This window comes from Morone saxatilis, unplaced genomic scaffold, assembly GCF_004916995.1.
Source record: "Morone saxatilis isolate NCDOM2014 unplaced genomic scaffold, NCSU_SB_2.0 Contig12, whole genome shotgun sequence".
Classification (NCBI taxonomy): Eukaryota; Metazoa; Chordata; class Actinopteri; family Moronidae; genus Morone; species Morone saxatilis.
The window spans coordinates 16,542,513-16,563,735 of NW_023339674.1; the positions used below are offsets into that span (position 1 = coordinate 16,542,513).

The window sequence follows — 21,223 nt, forward strand, 5'->3', positions numbered from 1 at the left end:
CATTCATATGCCTGCCAGTGTGTGAGAGAGTGTGAGATAGCAACGAGCACTCGGTGTTCGGCCAAGGACAACAAGAAGTTCCTTTTGGACAGAGGAGCTAGTCATGAATCAGGTGTGATACCTGCACCCAGCATCAGTAGAAAGCCAAAACAAACACACCCAAAAGTAGAGCTGTGCTCCAGCTCAACTTCTCTGTGCGTGGAAGTAATTACTGAGGTGTTGAAGTTGTCACTTTTCCTTTGCTGTTAAAAACACATTCATTTTAACTCTCACACAGAAACACTCCTTTTCACTCAGACTTTGCCCTCTAAACAGGCACTGTAGGCTTAACGACTCACCTTTGGGAAGCTGTGAAATTTGCATGTACTTGTTTGGCCAATAACGACGGACACACCAACTCTTTCCAGTTCAGATGACTTGAGTTCTTCACATGATGTTTTGATTTTCTGGTCATTCAAGTTGCAATTACGTTTTAGTCTCGCCTCTGCCAGCTAAGTGCTGTTCAGCTTCATTATGAGAGGGTATGACAGTTTCTCAAAATGTAATGAAGTAGCTAATACATTCAGCAAGCAAGTTGAAATTAATCATTTTCCACATATTTTCCAGTCTACATTAGAGCACTAACAGCTGTTAAATGCAGTGATGACAATGAACTCACCATAATTTTGAACATGTACGATATTTTCAAAGAATCACAACAACACAAACAAAGATGGCTACTGGAAATGACAGGTGCTTATTGTGTCCTCATGTTTAGTCTGCAATTACGGCCAAATTGCATCTAATGTGTCTAATCCCAGTGCAGTGGTACCAGACCAATCAGCAACTTCTGAGGAACTACCGGCAGCTACAACATGAGTTGTGGGAGTGGTGTAAGGGTTTAACACTTGACATGTATTAGGAAGTGACTGCTCGAAAACAACAATGGTGGCTTGTAAATAGCATAGACAGTTATTTCAGAACTGGAGAGTATTTTTTTATTTGAAAGAGCAAAGAACAACACTGAAGGCTTCTCTCGATGGTAAAGATGTTTTCGCTCTTCTCCCAACTGGTTTCAGTAAGAGTTTGACCAAGTTACAAGCTCTGTTGATCTGATTTGTAGAAGTCTGATTGTGATAGACAGTGAAAGACAAATGGTTCATCCAATGACCTGCCAAGTATTTTTTGAAAGTGCCTGCCCCTTTCCAAACTGTTTCCAAAGATGACTTGTGTTGAAGACTAAAATACACTACAAAAGGAGCTCATTCCAGCTACTGAAATGATGTGACTACAATAAAAGTGGAGGTAAATATCTTTAAAATGCATGAACACAGAATCACAGGAGGTTTTTTGGTCTGTCGACGATCCATTAATGGCATTACTCATCCAGTTACCATCTTTGTTTGGGTCAAGGAACTGGGATACTTCCTGTGAGACAGATTAGAAACAGTTGTTCATTGGACACTGAGATGATAGTTACTGTATGCAGTAGCAGCAAATAGGAGTCTTTGAAGTTAATGGACATGTCTTCAAAAAGTTTTATTAAATGACCTGACAGGATTTTTCAAGTTTTCCACCCATTTATGTTTGTCATAACACACACATCACTGCATATGAGATGAAATCAATTTTAAAAATCATTTGTGAGGAATTCACATTTGTTTCTCTTTAGAGCTCTGTGTTCCTTTAAGAGTAATGTACCTGCATTCACTTAAATATTTCTAGTAGTTCATTGACCTGTTGAGTTTATCAGTACATACATGGACATGCGTAGTAATGATGTTACAATAATTTGATCCATGTTTTACTGCACCTACTGGAGCTGTGATTTCACATTGTCTGGACTGATTTGCAACTGGAGTTGTCTCCAGGTGGCGTTTCCATGGAAGTGTGTCTACAAGCTAATGTACTGATTAATGAGTGAGTCTGTACCTGAGACCTATCTGACAGTTATGGGTTCAAAGCTGATGTCAACTGCTGGGTTTACTGGGTAGGGCGGCACCAGCTCCGGGCATGACCCACAGTGGGACTGCATAGGTCTGGACAGGCAACTCTACCGTCCCCATCAGGGGTGGCCAAGCGGACACAGCTATTTTACAGGAGAGGAGGTAAGTGTTGGGTTTCAGTGTCACGCAGGGGTAACTCTTGCAAGTACACTCCTCAACCCCTGCCCTCCTCACCCTGCCTCCCTCGTCACCAGTATCCATTATGCTTCACTCCCTTTTCCTCCCCCATTGAGCTCTAACTGCCATCGTGGCCCAGTGAGCTCCCAGACCGTTCGTACTCTGTTTCACTGCTGTAAATGTCACCTGAGTTACACTCTCTCTGCTTTCCACAGACGGCCCTTTATTCGCCACCCTTTTAAAAAGACCCCCGCTCACATTTCATGTTTTCTCATTTTTATTACGTGCCAGAGAACCCTTTTCCTCCCTGTCCACTCAGCCATACAATAACACTCATATTTTTTTGTGAATGCCAGAATGTCTTTCCCTGCATCATATTTTTGTTTTCTACTTTTCTACTCAAGACTTTGCAAAGCTTTGGTGTTGTAAATACACCCAACAGCAAGGATGAGTGTTCACATGTACGTTCGATGTCTAAATTTAAACCACTAGTTTACGGCTCTTTGATGTATGAGAGTGAGCCACTTATTAGACCGTTTCGGCAAGTCTACTCATAACAGCATGCAGTTGTGACAGTGAATAGTGCATAAAGAAACATTTTTAATACTAGACTGCACATAATCGCCCGTCAAGTCATTTGACCAAGTTGATGTTGTTATATGTATGGTTCAAGCTGGAAAGTGCACCTCCCTCTTGTACACAAAATGCTAATCTCTCAGGTGTGTTAAATATATTTAACATTAAACATTACAGTATGTCTTTGAGTTCAGAAGGAATCTGGGCACAAGGCCGATAGATCATTAAACACTTGTGATCTTGGATTTTGACCGAACACGATACATTCACACTTATTCCGTGATGCAAGGTCCATATTCTGTCGAGGCTATGAGAGGCCTGGTCTGACAGTGATGACAGCATGATTAATGCAAACCTCCATTCTCACTCACACACTAACTTCACACAGCAAGTCTAAGTAGCTTGAAGAAAAGCTGGAGAAAGCTGACTACAGGGCCGACAAAAAGTGGCCAGTGTATCTGAATATAAGGCAATGTCTGATAAGATACAATTTGACATAGGCAAAAATCTGAACTTAGTTTCCAACAGAGGTGAACACTGAGAACATTTGAGCAAGTTTGGTTACCTTTATTATTTCAGAGGTAATTTCCATGATGCTCATTGATTTACAAAACTGCTTTATACTATAATGTGATTTAGTTTACTTTTCTCCCCACCCACAATCATTTACTTCAGTGAGATTTCCTATACCATAACTTTAATTATTAATTTTGTACCTTCTATTAGGTTCTATCTTTAGTACTGTATGAAATACAATTAATCAGTTGTCACTTTGTGGTTTATGGTGTGATCAAAGGACATGCAGACATCACATATTTGAAAGCTGTCAGCCAAAAAAGCACGAACAAGGCATCTTGCTGTAAGACAAGACAAAAAAATTGGGCCCAGACATGTAAGGTACATCACCAAAAATACATTTACTCTAAAACACTTTGTGGTTGATTCATCCCTCAACAGTCAACGTCAGTTACTGAAGAGATGCAGTGATGCGAGGGAGCTCCTTCTGAAACCACCTTTGTTCACCTCACCACCTTCATTAATCTTCCATAGGCATCTATAAAGAAGCCTGTGTGGAGAATGAGGCGGTTGTTTGAATCCAATGCATGCCAGGGGCCAAATGGTAGGTCAGAGTAAGAGGAAACTCAGGTTGGCACGCCGATTCATGCCATTCACTGCCAATACAAGCTATCAGGCCACATAGACAAGCCTCTTGACGAAATGCCCCATACTGCCAGAGAATATCTCTGGACTGCCAAGTCTTATGGCAAACTAGGGATAGCTTAATGGAAACCACGGATTAAAACTGCACCTCTGTGTTTTTCTTCCTCCGTTTATAAATTTTATGTGATCATGATATACGAAATCCCGTATAATTTTGCCGATGTGTCAGCAACACACCTTGTACAACCATCCAAACTTCACATATGTGGAAAGTTTCTGAAATATTTTTATCATGGGGAAATATGTGTTTTCCTTGTGTTTTACAGCCGTGTCAGTAATTATGTTAAGATGTTAACATTTTTTCCTTGATATTTTAACATAATCTACAAATAATTTATGCACACTCTTAATCTTCGCTTCAATTCCAAAATCAGTTAAAATGTCAGGCAGCTTAGTTGGCCATGAATTACTGAAAAAGTTAAGCCTTTATTGCTCATCTGCAAACACGATCTTGTAATGTAATTTACTCTAATGTAAGAATAGTATTGCCTCATTTAAATACATCATTATGTCTAAATTAAAATCTCAATAATGACAATGATGTGGCAGTTTCTGCTCCATGTTATGTATCGTATTTCTCACACAAAGAGTTTGTCAAAGCAAGCCGAACAGTAAGGCTTCCCTTTCTGCTCCTTGAAAATGCCTTGGCTGAGCTGCCGCAGACAGAAGGCACACACAAAGTGCTCAGGATGAAACTTGCGATCCATAGCAGAAATGCAGCGGCCAGTGATGGGCTCACCACAGCCCATGCACAGAGTGCCCTGCCGGGAGTGGAAGTGCTGTGAGCAGAGTGGTCGACCATCCAACTCCATGAAACAGCCATTAGCGAAGGGCTTCAGACAGTCCTGGATATAGTAATAGAAGAGAAACATGGGGAAATGGATGTGGGAAAAGATGGAAGAGGGAGAATGAGAGACAGAAAAAAGATTAGAGATGGTAACATAGTGGGAGAAGGGTCAAACATATAAGATTAGCAAAAAAGGAACATGGATGTCATGAAAAGTATAATGTGTTATATGTTATAGTTTCATGACTGTTTGGCAGCAGACTCTCGAATGCTGGATGCCAGTGCTTCCTTGGTTCACTAATATGGGAAACTTTGAATGTAATAACATATAAATTAGACCCTGCTTTCAATTGTACCATATAATTGTAATATAGTTTTGACAAAATGTGAAATTAATGATCACTATGATGGATTAACTCCACCATAAATTTCAAATCTCTTTATTTTGATAATCTGCAGAAACGAATGAAAACCAAAGGCTACCTGGAAGTTAACTATAACCCTGTGGTATGCTCTGCACAATGGTCAGCTGTAAAGTATAGCTACAAAATCTGCAATATTACTGACATGAACCATTAATGTGTTATGAAGAGAAAGATGCACCGTTAATGGTTGTGTTTCTGTTAACAATTTATTAACTAAAAGTCTACAGCCATGTTATTGGCTCTGTGAGGCTGTACTTACTATGTACTTAATACTCACATCAGTGTCCTAACATGCTTACAATGATAATGCTAGCATGGTGAAGCAGGTATAATGTTCACCATGTTCACAGTGTTGGTTTAGCATGAAAATATTTGTATTGTATAAAATACCATGCCAATCAATCTAATAGTTGCTGAGATACTTCAGTCCGGACCAAAGCTGTGGACCAACCGACTAACAGACCAACATTACACTGCTAGAGCTTAATACTTGTCAGGTATTATCCTGTACTTAGACCTTGAACTAAATGGATCTAGGAGAGATGCTGTATGTAGCTCTGCGGTTGATTTCAGACATTTCTCTTGGCAGACAATTTGACTTGTCATAGCAGTAAAAGCACAGGTGTAACTCTTAACATTAGCAATGGCTCTGTTCCATTTGTATGTGTAAGCTATGACAGTGCGCCAGCATGCACAACACCAGGGTCTTGGCACAGGAACACCTGAATGGAAAAATCCACTAATGACATTAGTAACACCTGTGTTTAACAAGTCAAAATGTCACTGTGAGAAAGGTCTTTTGCTCGGTGTTGGTGACTGTTTTTTAAAACTGTATGCAGCTAAAACTGTAGAAATGTTTGAGGATTTTAGAACATTCTCATGCAGACTACAATTAAATTGAAATGGTTTAGAGTTGGAAGTCGCTTTAATGATTATCAGCAGACCTTTTATGAAAATGGCAGTCTGCAAAAAAGATCAGCTATGACTATGCTTCTAGACAAACCTCAGTTTTTGAGGGTTTTGTTGTAACGATCATGGTATGGAAATCTCTCTGTACCGCTGATAAAAGCAGGCTGCAGCACCGCATTGTGAGAATGGCCAGAAAGATGAAAGGTGCTACATTTTATGAACTACCTCGTTCATTTTTTAGCAGGAGGTTGATTAAAAAGGCTCAGCCACTTTTGAGTGTCCACTTCATCCTCTTAATGGAGTATTTGACCTCCTGCCCTCTGGAATGCGATTTAGGTTACCAAGGGCCAGCAAAAATTGGGACTTTGCTGATAATGACTGTTCCATATCAAACAATGTGAGTTTCTGGTTCTAATAATTGTTTGCATGTGCGGAAGGTTTTAAGAGCAATGTATTTTCTGTATTTCCTGTTCAGGTTTATGAACACTGTATTTTCAGTCAAGAATAATTTTCTTTAGAGGGCATAAAATATGAAAAATTGAATCTGCTATCTTATGTCAGAAAATCTCAACTCAGAGCATTTTAAGTTTAACAACTGCTCGTAGCTGAGTAAAGCAGAGGTGGAGCTGCACACTGAACCGTTTTTGACCAGATGCTGTGTACAGAAGGAGGTTTGAAGAGAATGTAAAAGATACCCACACTAAGGAATATGGTTTCCTTGATTTATTTGCATCATTTCAACCGCAACTGTATTCATCAGGCATAAGGTTTTCATCAGCCTTGTGGTCAAAATGTTGCAAATAAAGCAAATGTGTGGGTATCTTTCTCATTTATTCCCGGGTTTGTGTGTGAGCCAAAGCAGTGTGTGTGGTCTGAGGTAAGAGGCTCACTGAGCAGACGAAGCACTCTGGATGCCAGGTGCCATTGGCTGCAGTCAGGTAGTTCACCCTGACTGACTCTCCACAGCCTGAGCACTTGGGAGCAAAGAGGTGGTAGAAGTCCTTGGGACAGTATGGCTTCCCATCCTTTTCTAGGAAACCTGGGACAGGAATAAGATGTATAAGATCAATTCTGAAGGATAATGGATACAATTATTTCCAACTGTTTGCTAAGGTTGTGGTTTCCAGAGAGGGGAAAATAATGCACAAGCCTCTCACCTTCAGCTCCAAACAGGCCTCCACAGTGTGTACAGAAGAAGTGTTCAGGGTGCCAGGTCTGGTCCAGAGCTGTCACGATGTTCTGGTAAACCAGCCAGACATAGAAATATTACATCATGCTTTTACTTCCTTTAAGAATTAGTAAGGTCTGTCTCATCTCACATGTTCAGATGGAAGGAAGCACAAAAACGAGGACTGTGAACCACATAAAGTAAATCAGAGGAGAAGTTGCATTAGTTTTTGATGAATGACTTTGGTCTGCAACATAAGCCCAGACTGAAGAATCCCAATATGGTTTTGTGCTTTATTTATTAAGATGACATGTGGGATACGTCTAGAAAAATTAACTACATACTACTGTATGTCATCATCCAATCTTGAAAAGCTTATTGTGTAAATAAATGGATGTGATTTATGACAGAACAAGTTAGAGAATGAATCAGGAAACAAAGGCAAGTGTGTGCTTTAAGTATGTGATAGTGAAGTTCTGAATAGTTGGAAAAATGATCTATTTTAACATAATCAACACACAGTAAACAAACTAGGGGAGTTTTCTCTTACCTGCACAATGGGCCCCTTGCAGTAGGCACAACGAGGAGAGAAGAGTTGATGGTAGTCTTTGTTACAGTACGGTTGTCCATCTCTCTCAAAGAAGCCTGTGGTGCTCAGCTCCATCTTACATGCCACACACACAAAGTGCTCAGGGTGCCACACTTCACCCAGTGCGGTGATCATCTACAGAATAGAAACAAAACAGTAAGTGTTAGGAGAACAAGAAGAGGCTTTTATCATAGTTTCTAAATCCACAATGATTAGATTTTAATGGGTGCTCATTTATTTATGTGACTGTACCTTTCCCACAATGCATTTGTTGCAGGAAGCACAATGGCCCTTGGCTGTGGTGCGCACACCAATCTTCTCCAAGTCGGAGCTCAATCCACCAAGCAGATCATCTATAGTATCTGTTTTTTTGCTCGTGTTCGAGGCCTTTGCATCTGAACCTGCTGCGCCGCCGCTGCTGCTGCTCGCCTTGTTCTCCTGTTGGCCTCCTTCTGTTTTTCTTTTCACAGACTGCTTCTGTGTGAGTGGTGGTGGGGTTGTTGAAGACTCTGGATCCTAAATGATAATACAAATCAGCATAAAAATCTATTGTTTTGAGATATATATTTGATTAATGCATTTTTCTAAAGGTCAATGTTTAACAAGGCTCCTATACTGAATTACTTAAGGCTGTAGTATTGACATTAATACAATGCTGCCCTCTGCTGTTACACTGGGTTAATTTCACTCATATTTAGAAGTCTTAACCTCACATCCACTGTTCTCTTTTACCATATGAATCACCAATTTATATGGACTGAAGTGAAAAACTACAGAGTATTTTATTCTTTTGACATACTGAAATAGATAAATATTGACAATTTTGACACATGCACTTGTAGACAATGCACTGACCCCTTGTCCCAAACCCATCAGATCCTGCAAGATGGAGTCCAGCTCCTTAGTGGGTGAGTCAGGGGAAGCTGCCACAGGAGCTGGCAGATCACTAAAACCCATAGAGGAGCAAATTAGAAAGCATAATATCTCAAATTAACCTCCAAGAACACCAATTATCCTGTGATTTCTGTACAAATTCATACTGAGGGAAAACTGTGTCTCTTAACATAATCTGAGGTCTGAAGAGTTAGGAACTGTAGAAAACCCCAGACAACAGTACTAATAATACAAATCAATGCAGAAATTGACACAGGGGAATACTTTTGACAGTAATATCTATTGTGGCCTTGCAATTAGGTTAAATGTAGACTTCTACTTGTACTAAAGATTGTTATGCACATTAAGATACTTGTGGAAGTGGAAGACCTTATAGTCATAACATGCTGTGCAATGAATTTCAAATCATTTCCTGTTTCCTCTACATACTTTACACAATGATAATGTGAAATGGGAGTCAGCAGGGGCCTTAAGCCTACGCTTTACCTGTAGACATTTGAGCAGACTGGGCCTTTTCCTTTCTTGGTAAGTCCAGCACAAACTGCACCTGGTGCCTGTGGACACACAACCAAAAGTACTGGAGTTTCCAAAATGTAGACGTTAGCATCTCAACTGGTTGCTTGAGAATAAAGTTCAGGTTTGACTTAAACTAAAATCTAGGTGATAATTAAGAAAGTTACGATGTAAGTTTATTATTTCTGTGGCTTTTTCTTCACCTCTCCATCAGCTGGATTAACTGGATTGTTGCTGTTGTTCTCACTGACACCCTGTGAACCTGCTGAAGTCTGGGCCAGCTCCTCTAAAAGAAAATCTGTGGCAGAGTGAACATATATTCACATGTAGGCATGCATACATACACAGTATTTACACAACATAGCCACTAAAACACATTGATTTTACTTTCTGGGTGTTTATTATTAAACTAAAGTATATGTGATTTGCACTAGGGAAATATTTCCTGTGTAGATAGGGCATCTCGATGTACAGATCAAAGTGATAGATCAGTTTGAGGTAGCTTTATGAAAACCAGCTTCCTCATGCAGGAAGTGACAGCAGTCATGTTGCAGAAGTGAAACTTGTAATAATGTTGCAAGACTCTGGTGACAAATGTTACACCAAAAACTCTCTCCTCACACGCTGTATTCTTAGCTGTAACATCTAAGAAAATGGGAAGATATTTGTATGAAAAAAGTCTTTGTGAGGAAGTAGACAAACATGGCTGTTGAGAGTTTTTGAGAGAGTTCTGGCAGCATAGGTTACAAACAATAAAAAACATTATTTAAATGACTAGTAATACAGTACATAATACATACATAATAAGTACAATAGTGCAAAACAAAACTAAGACACGATAACAAAATGATGTTAAAAAATAGTTATTTAAATAATTACATGCTGAACTTCATTTATAAGCACAGCATATAATGTACTTGTGTACTGTACTAGGTGTGAGTCACAGAATACGCACTGTGACACACTTATTCTATGATCAATAATGCTTTTTATGTCTATTGTCTACATCAGTTTTGAATCATAGCACTTTAGAATTATAATAATCATTCCATATCTAACAATCTGTCCACTGATCAGTTTGAGGATGATCAGCAGTGTAAAACATAACAGAGAGTTGTCTTACCGAGCTCTTCCATGTCGCCTCTTGCTCTCACTACTTCAGTATGAGTGTGAGTGTGTTTTTTGCAGCTGTTAGTTACTAAGGTAACAAGCCCAATTTCTCATCAAGTCAAAACTGTCACTTCCTCTGACAAAGGTTTGTTTTTTGCTTGTTAGTGAATTAAGATCTATCCTTAGTTAGTAATGAGGTTTTGCTATTTCCAGAGAAGAGGAAACCAAGAGCAGTTTCTGAACAGTGAGATACAACTGAGATAACAGATTTCTGTGCTCAGTTGAGTGTTTGATGTAACCATATGAATAGATTCTGTGCTTTATTTATAAGACATAGCCTACTATATGTATGTATATATATATACATATACATATAAATAAATCTATAAAAAGTAGACAAGAAATGTTGTATTTATTAATAACATTTTAATGATAACTTCATAGATTTGAGGATAATGTCATTCACAACAAGGTTGTATGAAATTTTGATATAGTTACCTTTATGCTACCTCAAAAATCAGTGTCATAAAAATAAAATAAAGATTAGATATAAAATGTATTATTAATTTGCATAATGAATTGTTGTGGAAGAATTCAACTGCCTGAGGGAAGAAGCTGCTCTCTCAGATGGCAATAGGGTGAACAGGCTGTGGCGGGTGCAGTCTTTTAGTATCCTTTGGGCTCTGCAGACCCCTGACCTCACCACTATGACTGATGCTGGGTAGTACCAATGATCTTATGGGCGTTTCACCCGCTGTACTGTCCTCCTGTCCTGTGCCTTTCACATCCCATGATGCCAGTTTGTGATGTTTTTGCTTTCTTAAGTTTCCTTAAGAAATACAGTTGTTTCTGTGCTTTCTTAACCAGGGTGGAGATGGAAGATGACCATGTAAGGTTCTCTGTGATGTTGATTCCCAGGAACCTGTTCCAGCTCAGCTCCACTGATAAAAACAGGGGAGTGTGTCTTTGTCTTTTTTTTTCCTAAAATCAACAATCAGCTCCTTGGTTTTGCTGACTTTGAGCAGTAGATTTTCTGTGCACCATCTTGCAGGATTGTTGCTTTCCTCCCGATAAGGAATCTCATCATTGTTTGAAATCCGACGATGGTGGGAGTCAAAAGGATGGATAGGATGGGAGGGAGGAGATAAATAGTGGTTTAAGTTATAATTAGGATCATAGGAGCTTCTACTGTATGTGTTTTTTTCTTTTCTTTTTCTCTTCTAATTACTTACTTTTTATTATTGTATTTATTTTGATGCCACTATGTGAATGTAAATGTATGTATATTTATACTGCATATGGGATTACCATAGTGAATAGATGCAGAAATGTTATGCAAATTCATCACAATATTTTAATTTGTTGTCTTAGATATGTATCTGCCACAATGAATTAAAAAAAAGGCAAACCAATAAAAATTGGGCCACAAAAAAATTATGTGATGAAGCCATACCACAATTAGGACAATGTTTCCCATGATGTAACGTCTCCTCTCTTCACTTATAATATTTTACCAGTGCTCATATATTGGGCTGGGCATGCATCACAACCATTTAACCTTTAACACCTCATTTAATGATCAGTTATGGACAAATTTTTGACTAAGTGCTGATAAAAGACCTAAGGCCACCTTTAGATATTTGAATTCATTTCTTTACTAATGTGTCACAGTAATGAAATGTTTTAAAAGTTAAAATGTGTAATACTTATATATATGCAACCCCTTTAAGTCTCCATGACACCCTCTTGCCACCCCATGACTATTTCTCTGGATCCACCCCTGCTTTAGGGTTAGGGTTAGAGTCTTCAGTCTTCAGTTAGAGTCTTCAGAGTCCATGAAACTGTCACCTGCCATGTAGCTGGTTTGGCTTCCTAACTTTGTCATACTGGTGACCCTAACAGAGACACCCAGTGGACCACAGACTACAGTTTCTAAAGAGTAAATCAGAACAAACGTTTGAGTTTTGTATTTTGTTTCTATTTTCATTTTAGTCAACATATGGTAGTCCCCTCTCCGCGCACATACCTGCGTTGTCTCACACCACTTTGGTTGCAACCATTAGCTTTCAGGGCAGGGGTATTTGTGGTTGTGTTTGATTTTAAAACATACATTTAAACCGAATAATTAGCATTGTATGCTTATATGATATGAGTCCGATTATTAATAAGAACAATTTTCTAAAATGTTAAGCAAACAAGCGCCAGGGATTCATTTTCCTAACATTTGCGAAAGTCACATCGACCCCTGCTTTGTGGTTTGGTCTTTTACCGGAAGAGTCCGTGTTTACAGCGCAGCTTTGGCTCCACGTTAGCATCGTTGATTTGACGAGAAGTGTCTCGGGATTTCTCTGGCGCTTTTCTAACTTAACAGTCTCACCATTTTGTAAAATCACTCGTTTACGTTCGCGCCGCACCGCGATTGGCATGAGTGTTAGGAGGCGGAAGTGCTGCCGACAAGCACAACAATGACAAGCTGGCTAACGTAGCGCCGAGGTTAGCCAGCTAGGCGCCTGACAACAGCAGCTAACTCCTCAGATAGCAGCGGTACACCAAACACAGCCGAGCAGGTACCAGTATGTCAACTCCACCCGGCTGCAAGCGGTTCTATCTGCGCGCTTAACGACTGTCAACCTCGCATTGACACATATTACGTCCCCCCTGTCCCCCACATTGCCCCCCAGTAACGAGCTCAACCATGGGAGCGGAGAGCAGCGCGGTGCGGAGCTGTACCCTGGACGAGCCCCTCCTGACCCTGCCCTCCGGACTCACCATGCATTCGGCCATGCTCCAGGATGGAAAGCCGGCTTCGGTGTTTGTTCACAAGCGGGGGAATGAAGACAAAGTCAACAAAGCTGCCAAGGTAGTTAAAGTGACGCCTCGCCCTGACACCACATTACACCGGCTGCTTTACAGTGGCTGCATGTGTGGTAGAAGTGTTTAGTGACTTGCACATACAGGTGGCCAGCACACACGGACACCAAAACGCTGTTGCTGTGGTGAAGCCAGGTTTGCCATACAAGTTTGTCTTGCAAAGAAATAACTTTATCTCCTCTTCAAATCTGCCAGTTCAAGTCTTTTAATAAATGTTATATCGTGTACAAATGGTGTAGTTCTCAGAGGCAAATGTTGATTGGATTGCAGCATAGTCCGTGCAGTTTCTCATCATGTATCTGATACATATTTCGTCATATTGGTAAAGAACTCTACATTTCTATTGGACCTATGCCACCAAAATATGTCCTTATCCCCTCCACTGTCAGCAGTCTGTATTTAATTTATTTAAGTTAGTGGTTCTGGCTCTCAGTTTCTACCCATATGGATTTTCAGCTGCAGGATGTTCACTATTTATAGGAAATAAAGAAATACTTTCATTTCCCGCAGCACCTGAAGACCCTGAGGCACCCATGTCTACTGCGCTTCCTGTCCTGCTCAGTGCAGGATGGCGGCATCCACCTGGTGACGGAGCGTGTGCAGCCCCTGGAGCTGCTGCTGGACAGCCTCTCCCCAGAGGAAATCTGCGCAGGCATCTATGACCTCCTGCAGGCACTTGTCTTTCTGCACGAGAGGGTGAGCTAAAAGGGAGCACGGAGGAGTTGCTCTGGATGCAAGTGGCCGTTTGGTGTCTGTCTGTGTTAAACAGGCATGGATATGTTCCTAATCTGTCTTCCTTAACCACCAGGGCAAATCGAGCCACAACAACGTCTGCATTTCATCTGTGTTTGTCAGTGAAGATGGTCATTGGAAACTGGGAGGGATGGAGACTGTCTGCAAGTTCTCTGAAGCAACACCTGAGGTAAGAGAAATAGTAGGATGCTCCAAAGGTGCTCTCTGTATGAGTAATTTATTTTTTTTTCTAAAAGCACAGCATTCAGACATTTGAAGACTCACCTAATATATTAGTTTTATGTTTTGATTTTCAAATTTCTTCAACTCCTTAGTTTCTCTCAAGCATTGAGAATGTGAGAGAGGCCACCTACGTTCCTCCAGAAGAGCAGGTAAGCAGATTAAAGGTCATGATGGTAAAATGGAATTCCTCTTTTGTTTGCAAGTTCTCATTAGACATGTTGTCGACAGGTTGAGGGCTTTAAAATGCTTCCAGAGACAAATGCTCACTCTCGGGACTGTTACTCTTTCGGAATGATGGTGGAGACTCTCCTCTCTCTCTTGAATGGTTGTGGTGAGTACAGTGTTGGTTGTTTACTGGTGACCTCAACTGTTAAGTTGCATATTGTCAGATTTTAGTAGTATACACAGGTACACTTTCTTTTTTTCTGTTGTTTCCAGTGTCACAGGAGTTGTCTGATAGTCTGACGAAGACCCTGCAGGCAGGCCTGCTGAACTCTGACCCCTTGTCTCGACCTCCACTCAGCTCCCTGCTGACTCATGACTTTTTCAGGTAAGTCTGGTGAGGCTTGCTTTTGTTTCTTTGTTACTGTTATCAGTGCATACTGATGAACACACTGTATTTTTCTATGAATAGGAATGACTTTCTGGAAGTGATGAATTTTCTGAAGAGCCTGACCTTGAAATTGGAAGAAGAAAAGAATGAATTCTTCAAGTGAGAATTGTTGTTGTTGTTTTCTCTTCATTGTGCTCGTTTGTAAGTAGTTCATGGTGTTCATTCAACAGAACAACACATGCGTATTGTTTTCCAAGACACATAGACTTTATACATCTCTCAGAATTACTACACTGTAGGTAGATGATGACCACAATTTTGAAGTTAAAATAGTGTTTCTTATACATTCCTTCAATTAAATAAAGTATAATTTCACACACCGTTTCATTTTGGATCTCCTTAACATGCTCGTGTGTGTGTGTGTGTGTGTGTGTGTGTGTGTGTGGTTTTTATTTATTTATTTATTTATTTATTTATTTATTTATTTTTGTAGGTTTCTTCTAGACCGGGTCCAGAGTCTCCCTCAGGAGCTGATAGCTACACGCCTTGTCCCCAAACTCCTCAACTCTCTCGTGTTTGCAGAACCCATGGCTGTCAAAAGCTTCCTGCCTCATCTTCTAAGTCCAAAGAACGGTAAGAAGGATCTCTTGCTGTTAATAATACATTTCAAGATCATACTGTAGCTGTGTGTGAAACTGTAAGTGGAAATTGTTTTTTTTATTTTGTCTGTGTGAACAGATTCCAGTGAAGAATGCCTGCTGTCAGTGTCCCTTTACCGGAAACATGTGATTCCTCAACTTCTTAAGCTCTTCAAGATCAACGAGGAACATGTCCGGATGGTGTTGCTGGCTCACATCCACATCTACGCTGAGTTCTTCTCCCACGATGAACTCAAAAATCAGATCCTACCTCAGGTGGAGTGTTGACATAGTACCAGGATTTTGGTATCAGTGGTAAACACTGAGCTAAGTTTAAAGGAATCATTTAACATTTTGGGATATATGCTTATTCGCTTTTTTGCTGATTTCTCATCAGTTGATACCACTCCTATGTCTAGATGTTTACTCATGAAGCTAGAGCCAGGAAGAGCTTACCTTAGTATAAAGACTGGAAGCAGCTTGCCTGACTTACTCCAAAAATGTTGAAATATTCCTTTAATATCTAAAAATGATGTCCAGAACAAGCTAAATCAAAGATGTGTTTTTTTTTAATCTGGAAGTTAAAGTTGAAATAAAAAGTCTTTCATGTGAGGTGCGACGTACATGTTATTCTGCAGTTCTCTTACAGATAGAGTTACATAATATTTCTTTGTTTGTTCTTGGCTGCAGGTTTTGTTAGGAATGAGAGACACCAGTGATTCTCTGGTTGCCATGACACTGCAGAGTCTGGCTGTGTTGGTACCTTTGCTGGGGGCTAAAGTGGTTGTTGGTGGAGAGAGATCCAAGGTCTTTAAACGCACCACACCCAACTTCACCAAGTCTACAGAGGTCACCCCTGAAAGTAAGAAACACTGACCTAATAACGCCAGTAGCAATGAAAGCTGCTAAATCAATAATGTTCATATTCAACTATGTATAACACAAACTTAACTATTGTGTTTGTACTGCTTAAAGATGTGCATTCATTGTACGAATTCTGCTATCCTTTCTGAATCCCACATTTGTGAACTTTTCAATTCCTCAGAAGCCTAGTCGGCAGGAAACAAAGAATAATCCTAGACTTGTATCAACAAAAAAAAAAATGAATACAAATGTTTTGAGAGGTGATTGAAGACTGGACTGATTTAGACTGTTCAGTACCTCTAATCCGTCAGTTTAAGGCGGGGTCAGTCATGCTGAATAAAGATAGTTGGTGAGTCTCATTCCTAGCTTGTCAAATACAGAGGCTTTGCCAATCCAAAGCAACAACAATCAACTACCTTGGAGCCACCAAGTCAAAGCCAGTACAGGGAGGGTCAAACTGGTGTGATTTGTGACTACAGCAGTTGTTGCAGTTTTTTGTATAAACTGAAGACATTAAGTAGCACAGGCATTAGGATTGTTGTACTTTTCACCACATTTGTGTCTGTCTGTGAATGTCTCAATGTTGGCCTCAAGGTTTAAGAACAGGTTTTCTTAGTGTACAAGTTCAAACCAGAAAATCTGGATTTAGATAATCAACTGTCTAAACGTCTTAACTACTACACAGTCAAGCACATTAAATCAGATTGGATTTAAAGAAAGTAATATTTGGTCGACACTAATGTTACTCCTCCTGTCCTTTAGCTTCGCCTGTCCATATAGTTGGAGGATCTCACCCTCAGATGGCCCAGCCTTCGAAAGTCTTGAATTTGTTCCCCAGACCGGCAGGGACTGAAGGCCTGGTCCTGGGTGACTTGGGTAGCTTAGCAGGTAGTAGGAAGACTCCAAGCAGTTACCCCCTAGCTCCAATATCAGGTGTGACCTCAGCCCCACCTCCTGCCCTCAACACATAATTCAATTTTAATTCAGTTTGATGTTCTTGTGCCTGAAGCTCTGTCTGTTTTTAACATGTTTCAGATGTCAGTAGACAGATGTCTCTATCTTTGAACGGTTTTCGTCAAGATCGTGAGATGGAGCCACTGTCATACAGCCCGGAGCAGGCTGACGGACTGGAAGGCCCAGTAGAAGACTGGCCTGACTGGAGCGACCCTGAAGAGAGCGAGAACAGAGATGGACAGTCAGTCCAGATCCGCATTCAGGCCTCAGCGAGAGTAGATCCAGTCGGCAGCAGACTGCCGCTCTCACACCCGAACGTGGAACAGGAGCCGTGGGACGACTTTGAGGACACTGAACCTACCTCAGATCTCTCCCCTACTGCTCCTTTATCAGACCCAGCTATACTGTCACTGCCCAGAGGGGGCACTGCTACACCTGTAAAACATGCTCCTGAAGCACTGAGACAGGGTTCCTCTAAACCCCTCAAACTGACGTCGACACTGCGGCCATCCACACAGATTAAGACCACATGCTCATGGGACGATGGCTGGGCTCAAGAAGAGAGTGACTCGGAGAAAACCTACAACCCATTGAACCCCAAGCCCAAAACTACAGTGCCACAAAATAATGGTGGGATAGGAGGTCTGGGTGAGGAGTTCACCATTAAGGTGAAGAAAAAAGTAGAGCAAGACCCAGAGCTGGATTTGTTTGCAGACATGGTGCCGGTCATCAAACTGTCCTCTCCGGCTCTGCTGCTACTGGACGAGAGCAGTGTGAATGATGCTGGACTGTCCACAGCCTCTTCAGAAAACACGAAATCTCTGCAGGTTGACTCATCCATCGATAATGTAATGCTCACTGCCAAGTTCGCAGCTGCCAACCTGACTGAGGTGAGTGTGTGTGGGGGGGTAAAATTTTATTTTATTACTTTTTAGGCTTCCACAGCAATCTTTTCAAATGGTGTAAGAACTATTAGAACAGGAGCTGCAAAAATGCAGACTTAAACACATTAAATGTGTGGTTTCTGACCTTTACTTTCTTTGTGATATGTGAGTTGTGGGAAGTTTGAATGCCTGAAAATATAAAACTATGTAGTATTTTACAAAGACAAACACAGGATTAGAAAGCTTTCTGAAAAGTAATAATACTAGTATACTTGTAATACTAGTATAGTTAAAATGCTTTGACAACTTACATTTGTGAAACAAGACTGGAGGCAGTTTGAAGTGTGTTATGCAAAAAGCTAAATATGTAAATTAGAAATACAAATTAAGGGAACCATGAGCCAAAACGTTTTTAATTATATATATATACAATACATGTTGAAGTGACCTTTTCTGTTTATATTCATCTATGACAGAATTTCTTTCCATTTACCAACTAACCTCTCTGTGATAGTCTTTGTTTTTTCATTACATTTTTTTTTTTTCTTTTTCTTAAAGAGTGAAACAGATGGCTGGGGAGATGGAGATGATCTGAACTGGGAGGATGAAAATGCCTGGTGATGACATTTGATCCATCTGGAGCAAAAGACTCGACCACTGGAAAACTCAAATGCTCAAGTAGCGCCATCTCACACAGCCTGTGACCTGAAAGTTACTCCAGTTCTGATTTAACACTATGATGCAGTAGGAAGACAATGATGGGATGAGACCTTTTATATCCTATTCTGTTGGTTCCTAGACATTTGAACTGGAAGCTTATCAGATGGTGCTGGACTTGGACAAATGAAGCCATTCTTAATTGTTTGCCAACTGATGCTAGTCACCTCGAGATGAATGAGGATTTTAATCAGAGGTGAAAGTCATCCTGTTTTCATCTGCTTCTTTAATTTTTTTTGGTTTTTTCAATGTGCCAACTTTACTAGTGGCATGAAGATCAAGATACACGTGTCCAAAATGTGTTAGGTTTGATTTACAGAAGGCTTGCACTTTGAATGAATGTGAAATAGAAATTACATAATTTATTAGTAGCTTTTGGTTGCTGGTGAAGTAAAGATTTTACTGTATCAAAAATGACCCTGTTCTGTTTTATAAGACATTTGTTAGATTTACCTTTTATAAAGTTATTGCAGTTGTTTAGAGCTACTGACAGCAAGTACTTTACTTTTCATAACAGAAAAATCCTCTATCTAATATGGGTACTCAATAATAAAACAAATGTCTTACTGCACAATAAAAACAAATGAGCAATGATTTGTATTCAAACAAGTTTAATAAACAACATCAATCAAACACTGACCACAGACGGGTTTAAAAAGTTCAGCAGCAGTAAAGTGTATACTGACTTCCACAGGCCCAGACTGTGATTAAATAGTTTTTCTATACATAGTGTAAACAATTTGGCGCTATAAAACAAACTGGAACAGCTAGGTTGTGTGTCTGGCTGTACTGATGTGGGTTATGATGGTCTGCAGTTGTTGTAGTCTGGACTCCAGCCACTGTGGAGGTGGCGCAGTAGTGTGGGCTTTACCCTCCGCGAGAGCCTGAAGGGCTTTCAAAGCACTCTCAGCTGTCTGGATGTAGCGGCTGTACGCCTCCTCTGCACTGGTCTCCTGCCGAGCTCTCTTTGGGCTTGGCTGAGACGGAGGAATAAGTACAGGGAAAACAGACATCTTCATGAATTAAATTCTCACTCATACAACATGATTGAATTTCACATCAGACGAGACAGAAGTCTTGCTTGTTGAAACGAAATAGGCTGAGCTACTAGCATTGCATACTTAAATCCCACACATTTATATATTTATTAAGAAATATAAATATATATAACTTATAATAATAATATATAAAATAGGCATTAATAATAGCCTGGTTCATATTATGCTACGTACACTAGGAGGTAGTGTCGTACTGGCCAGCTGCCACTCAATGTGGCTTGGACAGTATAAATGTGAAGCAAAGCTGTGCATGAGCATGCATATTCAGGAAGCCTGTGAATAAAGTTTTACTTTAACTAACCTCTGAATCTACAACGGTGTCAGCGGGATTGTTCAAAGCATTTTCTTTGTTGTTCTCCAGCTTCTCATTGTGTTGCTCAATAACTGCTGTTTCCAGTTTAAGCCTCTGTAGCCGTGACTCTGCATCTTCCTGTGCATTCACAGTCTACAACAAAACAGACATGTTTACTTCAATGTGTTTTATCTAAGGGTGATTTTCATCACAATATGCTGGCATCTCTCACCTTGCTAAGATAGTTCACGACCCTCGTCTTGGTTTCTTCATCACACAAACTCTGAGAAATGACCTCCTCATGGTTTGTAATCTTAAATACCAAAAGGACACATTTATGACATGAACAGTATCGACACATCAGATGAACAGGATTACATCTGAAACATTAGTAAGATCTTTTATGTTCCTGCTGTACCTCAGCAAAGTGAGAAAAGGCCTCCAGGGCGTGCTGATGCAGCAGCCAGAGTCTGTCAGACAGCAGGACTCCAAACAGGCTGCTCAGCCTCGGCAGAATTAGATTCTTTGGGACAAAAAAGTTCATGTGAATATATTTACATTGTAGACTATAATACGTTTAGAATTCAAATGTCTACAGTTTCAGCTATTACAGATTTGTTCCATATAATAGATTAAAGGAATAATCTATTAAATGTAAAAAATAATGACAAATTCACATCACAAGATGCAAGAACCCAAAGTGATATTTCAAACATCATACTAACAAACATAATAATATTAAATTCATGAATATGTACAAGAAACAATCTGTAAACAGTAACTGATTCGTATTTGTTGGATAAAGCCAAATATCCGATGATAAAGATGTAATTAACTTCTTGAACACGATTTGTGCAATATATAGACTCACTTGAGGGTCTTGCAGGATAAAATATGTTAAGAGTGACTTCCAATGAGAACAGCAGTAGAAAAATTGTCCTTGAGAAACCTTTAGTAAGGAGTTCAAGGAACTAAAAGGCAACACCCTCTGGTTTCATTACCTGGCTCTCAGGAGGTACAAAGATCTTCCCCAGGGAGGAGAGGAACTCCAGAGCAGCAAGCAGCAGCTGATCTGCACACTTCTGAGCCACCACAGTATCCACACACAACAAAGCCTGAGAGA

General features: G+C 40.2%; 3 protein-coding genes across 4 annotated transcripts in view; 1 reads left to right on the forward strand and 2 right to left on the reverse strand.

The window, feature by feature from the left end:
- Positions 1-1,539: 1,539 nt before the first annotated feature.
- lpxn (leupaxin) lies at positions 1,540-10,451 on the reverse strand. The gene is made up of 9 exons (XM_035654035.1): positions 10,308-10,451; positions 9,388-9,482; positions 9,158-9,225; positions 8,633-8,723; positions 8,030-8,293; positions 7,739-7,912; positions 7,178-7,259; positions 6,911-7,059; positions 1,540-4,744 (listed from the first exon to the last, which is right to left on the reverse strand). The coding sequence occupies exons 1-9, from the start codon at positions 10,318-10,320 to the stop codon at positions 4,478-4,480; spliced, it is 1,203 nt and encodes a 400-aa protein (XP_035509928.1). The 5' UTR covers positions 10,321-10,451; the 3' UTR covers positions 1,540-4,477.
- A 2,100-nt stretch (positions 10,452-12,551) lies between these two features.
- Positions 12,552-19,330, forward strand: scyl3 (SCY1-like, kinase-like 3). Of its 2 annotated transcripts, XM_035653683.1 has the most exons (14): positions 12,552-12,861; positions 12,976-13,154; positions 13,676-13,861; positions 13,974-14,087; positions 14,233-14,289; positions 14,369-14,471; positions 14,579-14,690; positions 14,775-14,852; positions 15,187-15,326; positions 15,432-15,607; positions 16,022-16,193; positions 16,958-17,128; positions 17,231-18,039; positions 18,592-19,330. In XM_035653683.1, exons 2-14 carry the CDS (start codon positions 12,990-12,992, stop codon positions 18,652-18,654), a joined length of 2,346 nt encoding a protein of 781 aa, XP_035509576.1. In that variant the 5' UTR covers positions 12,552-12,861; positions 12,976-12,989; the 3' UTR covers positions 18,655-19,330. The 2 variants fall into 2 exon arrangements, with proteins under 2 accessions (XP_035509576.1, XP_035509575.1); XM_035653682.1 differs by having other exon boundaries at positions 12,552-13,154.
- A 14-nt stretch (positions 19,331-19,344) lies between these two features.
- cunh1orf112 (chromosome unknown C1orf112 homolog) overlaps positions 19,345-21,223 on the reverse strand; it is an 11,696-nt gene continuing 9,817 nt past the window's right edge. The window contains exons 17-21 of the mRNA XM_035653658.1: positions 21,102-21,215; positions 20,519-20,623; positions 20,333-20,413; positions 20,110-20,253; positions 19,345-19,727 (exon numbers count right to left, since the gene is read on the reverse strand). Coding sequence (XP_035509551.1) covers positions 19,518-19,727; positions 20,110-20,253; positions 20,333-20,413; positions 20,519-20,623; positions 21,102-21,215 — 654 coding nt within the window. The 3' untranslated portion in view covers positions 19,345-19,517. The remainder of the gene's footprint in view (positions 19,728-20,109; positions 20,254-20,332; positions 20,414-20,518; positions 20,624-21,101; positions 21,216-21,223) is intronic.